At 45.6% G+C, this 9,483-nt stretch overlaps 1 protein-coding gene across 2 annotated transcripts in view; it reads right to left on the bottom strand.

Annotated features, from left to right (window-relative positions):
- Window positions 1-1,085: 1,085 nt before the first annotated feature.
- Window positions 1,086-9,483, bottom strand: part of Rrp42 (exosome complex component Rrp42) — a 34,663-nt gene continuing 26,265 nt past the window's right edge. For both annotated transcript variants that reach the window (XM_070530717.1, XM_070530718.1), the window contains exons 7-8: window positions 4,606-4,761; window positions 1,086-1,258 (exon numbers count right to left, since the gene is read on the bottom strand). In XM_070530717.1, coding sequence (XP_070386818.1) covers window positions 1,160-1,258; window positions 4,606-4,761 — 255 coding nt within the window. In that variant the 3' untranslated portion in view covers window positions 1,086-1,159. The remainder of the gene's footprint in view (window positions 1,259-4,605; window positions 4,762-9,483) is intronic.

Raw genomic sequence — 9,483 nt, 5'->3', positions numbered from 1 at the left:
CTCTTTCATTTTCTGCCAGGTATGCATTACTGGGACAAGCAGCTTTCACAAGTGGCAAGTGCCGCTCAGCTATACTTTTATTTTATGGTTACAATTAAGCCATTGACAATGTTCAATATTGACAGCTGCTGACTTTCTATTTGCTGCTCATTGTTAAATGTGGGCACCCTGCACTGTTCATGGAATATTTAATCCAGCATTTATATATCAATATATTTGCAAAACAATTTGGAATATTTAGAAAAGTCAGATACTGCCTATTCTTTTTACTAAGTCAAATAGGTTGATGCCCAATTTATTATTTTAAAGAGTTAGATATCTGCATGCCCCTAGATGTATGGCAAACTGCAAGCTCCTGCTGTCGAGTACTTCATAACGCAGCCACATTCCATCCGAGGTGAAAAGAACGAAACCTTAGCAAAAGTGATCCGATCGAATGCTCGCGCTGAGCGGCAAGCTATCCTTGACATAGATGTTGGTTTTTCGGACAAATGCTTACGCTCGGCAGAGGTGCAGATTGCATGCACCAACTACATTAGTGGAATGTGCTCTTTTCTGGGCTCCATCACCAAGGTGGCCCAGATAATAAAATCAAAAACCTATGTAAACACTACAATATGTATACTTCACTCCTAGCACAAGCCGAAAAGGTGACTTCTGTGGAGACCTTCAAGGACAACACGGATATACGAGAGATGCAATGACCCTTTGTGCCTACTAGGAAACGGCCTCTTTTGCTGGCCCCTACCAAAAGTGACTGCTAGACCCTCAATGCATGGTGATTACTCCAGGTGATCACCTCACTCTGTCTGACTGAAAAGTAAAAATAAAATGTTTTCGTTGTGAGAACAGCATTTTCTTTCGCGATGTTCTTTTTTTATTTTTTGAATAAAAATCAGTTTTACCAGCAAAATAAACTTCTGTTCATGAAAGAGTTCATTCAACCCACTGGATAATTAGATCAATTTCGCTGGTCCCACCAGGGTGGAACTAATAGAAGTCAACTGTATGCATATGGACAAGCTAAATCTCACCACTACTGCAAGGACAACCTTCCACTTTAGCACTGGCTGAAAAATTGACAGTCACAGTGATGACACATTTATTTTTTCACTGCACATTAACTGCATGCTTATATTTGGCATACAGCAGCTGCATGCTATAGGAGAAATCCCTTCTTTTCCCTTTTAGCAATGCTTTCAAGCTTCAACTTTTCAATGACTGCAGTGTTGAGAGCAATCCCAACATCTCTTCCAACCTGCAAGAAAACAGTGTGCAAGATTATGATCTGAAGAGCCACTACAACCTTTGCATGTTTACACTATGAAGCCAAACATACAGACTCAAAATGCAACATGTTACCTGCAATAGCCTCCTAAAGCCTTTTGCGGATTTCTATGTGGTGATCGATTTAATACTGCCTGTGTACAGGCAGTATTAAATCAATCTGTGATAGAACTCCCAGCAGCAGGATCCCACAGCCAATGAATCCTTATGGCTGGTTAAAAAGTTTTTTGAAATATTTCCTTCAAGCTTCACTGTCAGTGACCTAAACACCACAGTAAGCAACATGTGCTATGACTTCACATACTCCAATCTTGACCACATTTATGTCGTTAAATTAAGCCACATATGCCATTGAGAAAAGTAAGAAAATACTGGATAAATACAACCACTACATGCCCTAGTTAGGCTCACTTAAAACCATTCATCACAATAAACCTGAGCATCACTTTAATGCTGTTACAGAAACATCTTTAACAGTTAGTGTGGAATACCTCAAATCACCCAGCATCGAATACACATGCTGAAACAAATTGATGGCTATCTTCTAGAAATTTCACGTAAAGTGCATTTTTTAACAATATATGTGGCCAAGATGCAACATGATAGCAATATGACTATCATACAGGCACAACTGAATTGTGCTTCAGATGTATCCACAGGCCAAATATATTGTATCAGGCAAAGAGATTCACTAGAATAAAAAATTTTCTAGGAACTCATTTCTCCTAGTCATACACCTTCTACAGTCATATAATATAGTTAAACCTGGATACAATGAACTTCAATAGAACAATATTCTCGATTTAACAATGTTTTAAATTTTTATAACATTTTGTCCATAGTACACCACGAATTTAGAACTTCAATATAACAAAGTATGTTTACAGGTGATTTCACTATACCCAAATTTCACTGCCACCATGAAGGAGCACCGAGACAACAAATAGAAATTGCGACGGATGCAGAGGGCCAAATGGTGGAATTACAAGAGGCTGCTTGTGCCAGGCGACCAAACCAAGAGCAACCGCCAAAGCGGAGCAGCGTCATGTTCCACATAAAGTCCAAGTGTGATAAGGTCCTATCGTGCCCCATGCGTACTGTATGCTATGGGCGCCTGTAAAAGCATGCAAAAGTGAGCCGAGAAGGATGGTGGTTGGACAAGAGCCATCTTCACGTGCTAATTAGGGGAAAGGAGGGAGAGCTGAACTGAGCTCACGGTAACGTGATAAAGCATGCGTGAGAGGGTGCAAGCAGGTTGGCATTCATAGCCCTTTTAACGTGGCTGTGGCTGTGCTTGGCTGTCACGCTGACAGCCATGCTGAGTGCATATGCTTCCCGTGTGCCGAGGTAATCTGCCGCAAGTGCGAAGAGCAGGTGTGCCAAGATGGCGTGGCAAAATGTGCACTTTCTTCCTGTGCATTTAGTACTGGAGGTTACAAGATCTCAGGTCTCGGAGACATGCTGAAGCAAAAGACAGACGAAGCATTCGCTCCCTGCTGCCGGTGCTTTTCATAATAGTGCTGTTCCACTGCAGGTGACAGTGTCAGCGGTGAGGGCATGGTGGACGCGAAAGTGTGGCTAGCTGCGCTTGTACCATTGATGTGAAGGTATCGTTGACACAGCATGAAACTGTTATCTTTCGTCACCAACTCTCAAATTCAATAAAATGATTTTTTCTGATCATCCCACCGCTTCCCAAAAACATGCACCCGACGCACCACGCCAGGAGATGCAACAGACGAGCAAGAGGTCTTCAGAAGAAGTTTGGCAACAGCAACGAGGCGGTACATGCAGACGCTGCGCGATATGGAGGAGGGAGAAGCGCACACGTGGTCGCTGTTGTGGACCGCATGGGTAAGTGCCTCGCGAGCGCCGCGGTGGCCACGGGACATACGGAGGCGGCCGAAGCCGCGATATCCCTAGCACTGACCGTGGTGCTGAATGCTGTGATCAGCGATTCGCAGGTGGCAATCCGAGGCGTCGCGCGCGGTCGCGTCTGGCGGGAAGCGGCCCGCATACTCCAAATTTGTGACGACGGCGACTCATCATCACCCTAGCAACCCCAAAATTCTATGGTCTTCCTCCTCTGGACCCCGGCACACACATATGCCCCGCTCACGGACAACTAGGCGGCCCACGCCACGGCTCGAGGTCTCACACGCCAAGCCGCCACAGATTCTGTGGCCGCCACCTCCGCCCCCGAGAGTGGGGCACCGGATCTACCGGATCGGGACACTACAACAGAAATGCAGCAACAAGAATCGCAATGGGCGTGGGGCGTTCGCCTGACCACGTTTAGAGACCTCACCCAATACTACAGACTCGAAAGACGCACATTCCCGCCACCACACGATAAATTAAACAGGAATGAGGCCTTAACATTACGCTTGCTCCAGACACACACCTACACTAGCCCCGCCGTCCTACATCACTGCTACCTGCGTTTATATCCAACAGATGCCTGTAAAGCTTGCGGACAGACAGCAACGCTGCGACACATGCTTGGGAATGTGCCGGCAACCACGGTAATGAGACCGCCTCCGTTCACGACGCGTCCGTAATCGCGGCCGTTGCCACAGTACGGGAAGCCTCGAGCTCGCTTCTTCCCAATGCCACCCCGGCTGCGAGAGCCGCCGGGGACCTTCTCCGTCGGCGTCAGCGCTGCTGAGAGGCGGCTCTCAAAAGTTCAGAGCTGGCAGGCCAGCTCTGGGCTGTCCGGCAAGCCGAAGATGCTGCCAGAGTCCAAGGACTTCGAGCCACCACCTGAGGCTACCAGAACAAAAAACTGCCGGACCATTTATTAATAAAGTTTCTTCGTCTTCTTCTTCTTCTCATTCTCATTCAGATTTGCTTCTTCCGATTGCGCGATAATTCGGAAAATTTGGCGGCCCCTTCCATGTAAGAAAACTCCTTTGGCGACTGTACTTATTTGCAAAAAGGTTGAATTTCAATATAACAAAATTTCTATTTAATGAAGTAAATTATTGATTTTACCGGCTTCGTTATACAGAGGTTTAGCTATTCAGAACACCGGAATGAGAATAATATCTTATGTGTACTAAAAGCAAATCACAACATGCAACAGCAGTGCCAAACTAGTTGTAAGGAGCCGTGAAACTAATTGAGCTTGTTAGTGCAAGGCTAACCGAATGATCTGGATTGTTTATCTATGCACTGAAGAACAGCCAGAAAAAAAGTTAAAATATGTCCAAATGATTCTACAGGTTTAACACACAGGCATACCATCACTGTACAATTACGTTTCCCAACATAAGGCATTCACAAATGGTAAAGAAAAACTCCAAGCTCAATGCACACCTCAATGATGTCCATAATATTTTCAGGATGAAGGCTCCCAGTACCACCTTTGAAAAGACTCGCTATCTTTCCAGTTGCTGTAACAGCCATTGCTAGAGAGCCCACTGCACAGGCTTCTTCTTCTTGGGTTGCATCTAACACAAACTGTTGGCCCACCTAAAACATTAGAGCACAAATATATCATAAGAACTCAACACCACTATAGCAAGATATGAGCATCCTGACAACACAATTTCAGGTCATTCTTATGCAACTATAAGTGTCTGTTATTAAGTTAGTAAACAGTTGCAGTTAATGAGAGTCCAGTCAGAGTTTGTGTGGTACTGCATATAGTGAAACGTGTGAATAACTTGATTAGCAGAACAAAATGTCACAAGTTTAGCAGCACGGCAACTCAGTGCAGGCACCAGTTACTGCTTTCGTGCATAATGCTGCACTTGCACAAAGGGTACGAGGTATCCACAGGTGCACTGCACATGGTTAGTATTGATCACCACAATCAATGCTCAAATCTTACAGGAAGCTCCAGTTGACAAACAAAGGGACATTATCAAATGTTTGCAATGCACTTGACGCTCTCAATAAATAATTCCTGAGGACAAGCAAGCAAAATGGCACAACTTGAGACTGGATCTAAAGAGAAAATCCCCACTTCAACTACTGCAAGCAAAAAATATGATCCAATAAAACCTGCATAACATGAATGGATTTTCCAAAGGCTACAAATGATTACGTCAGAAAGATTAAGTTTATCATTCTACAGAGCAAACACTGATAAGTCACATTAGAGTACTAGAGGCACTCTGTAATCTGTAAGGCACCCTGTAATCCAGGCACTTCATATTTTGCAAGCCTTTTTAACAGCCTGAAGAAAATAACTAAGTAAAAGATACCATAACATAAAGGGGCCCTGAACCACCCATCAGGCTTGGTGAAAAAAAACATTCTGCGGATGGCATATGCTGCTGTGAACATTTTGCACTTGTGCGTGGCACGTGGCTCTCACAAGTGGAGTGTAAAGTAACCTTTTTCTCATTTTCTCAAACACCCTTTCTTCAACAAAGGCCTTCTTCTCACCCTTTTGGGGTTACTGGAGGCTGCCCCTAAACCTCAGCGGGCATATTCCTATACAGCATTGCCACTGGCTGATAGTTGTCATCAATCAACAAGCATGTTTGGATCAGTGTGCTTCTTCCTGCTGTTACTGTGTACATTTTAATATTAATACAGTTTACTAAACAGGCTGAAGTAAGTGAAAATCTGAGTTTTGAATTTCGATAAAAATGACATCTTCAGAAGAAACCGATAAATTGTCTGCTCATGCTCAGCCTCGCCCAGCCATGTAGGAATGAAACTTTGGTCACAATGCTTATCAGTGTCGTAGCCGTCAGGTTTGACTAACTTCTATTAGCTTGGACACTCAACTAGCCCTTAACCACAAGATACTTAAGCTCAGAGAACACGTACACTTGCCAACCCAAGCTCACTCCTGGCTGTTTCTGGCTAGACCCTTTGGAAAACATTGCTTCGCAGTGAACTATTCATAGTGCTTGAGAAATGCACAATTTGGATGCGGCTACTATTTGTCGGTCAAGCTGGGGCAGGACAAAGTCGGTCCGCACCACAGAGCATGGCCAGACTGGAGCACATGAGCGTGCACACCAGGCGTAGATACCACAGCTGCCACAGGGTGCCGTGACGAGCCCGCTTGCTGAGGACAACTTCATGCCCTCATTGGTTTCTGCGGGTGATATGGCTCCAGAAAGAGTGCGTACTACACCAGGCGCGTGCCAAGCCAGCTCAAGCGTCAACATATGACTGGAATGGTTGTTTGCTTCCAGAATTATACACCTTCAAAGTGTGCTGCCATCATAGTTGGGCTGCCATCAAAGTGTGCTGCCATCAAAGTGTGCTGCCATCAAAGTGTGCTGCCATCATATTATGAATCCTTGCAATGTGAGTCCTGAGTGTGGCATACATTGCTTAAGGCATAGATATAGTCCAGCATTTCCAACATACCAGGCAGCGGCCGGAAAAGTCGGATACGTCAAGCTGGCACCAGGATCACCTAAAATTTGCCCCCTGTATAGTTTGGCACATTGAACACGGCCAGCAGCAGCGTGATGACTAGCTATAGACCTCTCCCTGTTTGCAAACAGCGTGACTTCAGTGCAAGTGCACCTCCCATATACCGCACCTCCAAAGTGGGCACTGGTCGGCGAAAAAACGTTCTTGTGACCTGTTCTCTCTGCAAAAGACTGCTGCTTGTACATTAACTGCCACAATAGTGATTCGGGTATACTGCTATTTTTTGAAGTTATAACATTTACGAACTGTGCTTCGAAAGTATGATCGTCTCCATTTTACCGGCACAGCAACGCAGCGTTGTTGCAGATTGCATGGTCAGCATAGTCAGCCTAAAGTCAGCATGAAGTGATTTCGTAAGTGTGTGCCTCTTCAGTAGATCAAACAGCCACAAAAATTTATTACTCTTTGAAAGCGAACAATTTATCACATATGATGCACATTTTCAGAATGCCGAAATGATGCGTCACTTAAATGACCAGTCTTCGAAGAAAAATTTGGAATGCATTGTCGTGAAAGTACTCATTTGCGCACCATTTACACTGTAATTTAACACGATATACAAGATGAACTTCGTCTACTACTTTCAGCCATATCCATCACGGTGGCTCAGTGGAACCCTACCAAGTGGTGGCACCTTAATTCAGGAGCTACCACCAGAAGTCTTTCCTTACAGCGTCCCCCATAAGCCACTGTGCAGCTTAGGGATGTTAAATACCATAATTTAATTTTAATTATCAGCTATGAACATGTGAATGCACAAAGCACAAGTGTACATAAGTACATAATCCGTTGCATGGTAACTTTGCTGTGTCTCCGCCTCCCTTTGTTGCTTTCAACTTTAGAAGAACCAACATTTGCATGCTTATGTGCATCATCACAGCATGAGGTTTATGCCGTAAAGCTGAGTATAACAACAAATAATAAAAAAAAGACAGTTCACTTCGCTTAAAACCCATCGAGATTTGCATTAAAATGCAATAATTTCAGTGGTTTGCCATTTTGGCATTCCCAGTGATAAAATGTATACACGCAGCTTCGGCAGTGGTCAAAACATGCTATGAGCTCATTTATAGTCTGATCATTCAGTCAACCGATTATTTTTCAGTATTTTATTTTAATTTTTTTCTGCACACAGTGCAGATGGCACCGATATACATGCGCTCACTAATCATCGCATCTCATTCGTTCTCACCTGTTCAAGAATTACGGGTCCTGAAGCTCTATCCTCCTCCGCCCCCTACCACACACACACACCGTGGTACATTTCTCTACGCAAAGAATTGTGGAGGTTCGCATTAAAAAAAGAAAAAAAAAAGAGAGAAAAAAAAGAAAGGAATTTACATGTCTACGTGGCACCCACCTACACCAAGTGCTGCACGACTGCACCACGCAGAAAGCCGGCGGTGGCTGTGTTTTGCAAACCAGGGTCACTGCACATGCGCCGGTGACATCACGCTGTGACGTCGCTGGCGCAGTGTGACATACACCAGGACAGGTCTATTGCCACAGCGCATGTGCACAAGCGCACAGCGAGCAAACACTTTTATTTTTGGTGAAGGCACAAACGCACCACGCTCACTTCAGTGCACCAGAACTGAAGGCCAGCATGCTGCTGGCCAGCTGAGCTAGTGCACAATGCACTGTGGTGGCTGTGTTTTTCAAACCAGGGTCACTGCACGTGCGCCGGTGACATCACGCTGTGACGTCACTGGCGCAGTGTGACATACACCAGGAGAGGTCTATTGCCACAGCGCATGTGCACAAGCGCACAGCGAGCGAACACTTTTGTGCTTGGTGAAGGCACAAACGCACCACGCTCACTTCGGTGCACCAGAACTGAAGGCCAGCATGCTGCTGGCCAGCTGAGCTAGTGCACAATGCACTGTGGTGGCTGTGTTTTGCAAACCAGGGTCACTGCACATGCGCCGGTGACATCACGCTGTGACGTCGCTGGCGCAGTGTGACATATGCCAGGAGAGGTCTATTGCCACAGCGCATGTGCACAAGCACACAGCGAGCGAACACTTTTGTGTATGGTGAAGGCACAAACGCACCACGCTCACTTCGGTGCACCAGAACTAAAGGCCAGCATGCTGCTGGCCAGCTGAGCTAGTGTACAATGTACTGTGGTGGCTGTGTTTTGCAAACCAGGGTGACTGCATGTGCGCTGGTAACATCACGCTGTGACGTCGCTGGCGCAGTGTGACATACGCCAGGAGAGGTCTATTGCCACAGCGCATGTGCACAAGCGCACAGCGAGCGAACACTTTTGTGCTTGGTGAAGGCACAAACGCACCACGCTCACTTCGGTGCACCAGAACTGAAGGCCAGCATGCTGCTGGCCAGCCGAGCTAGTGCACCATGCACTATGGTCTAGCCGCTCTGGCGTGACATAGGTCATCTTCAATTCACGCGCCAGCTGAAATGAAGTGTGCCAAGCGCTGCTGGTCATGCTGACTGCGCCAGACGTTGTATACAGTCAAGCACCTCTACAACAAAATGACCTGTATAATGAAGGAATAATTCTGCCTCGGTTCTATTGTGAGCTGTCCAATGCGCAACTTTTACAACTAAGCGACCTATATAACAAATAATTTTGGAGGCCCCAAGCACTTCATTATAAAGCTGCTTGACTGTAGTGCCGAATTTTGGCCAGTGTAGCATAACTGCACCGTGCACAGCACACATCTGCATTCTGCCAGACTATATACGTGCCCTGAAACCGATGTGCACGCTGCTGACGTATTCACACAAGCAAACATAAAGAAGATGTTGCATTCGACCCTTGGA

This window comes from Dermacentor albipictus, chromosome 1, assembly GCF_038994185.2.
Source record: "Dermacentor albipictus isolate Rhodes 1998 colony chromosome 1, USDA_Dalb.pri_finalv2, whole genome shotgun sequence".
NCBI classification, from domain to species: domain Eukaryota; kingdom Metazoa; phylum Arthropoda; class Arachnida; order Ixodida; family Ixodidae; genus Dermacentor; species Dermacentor albipictus.
Note: the sequence above shows the minus strand (reverse complement) of the source record. Positions and strands in the feature narration are given on the sequence as shown.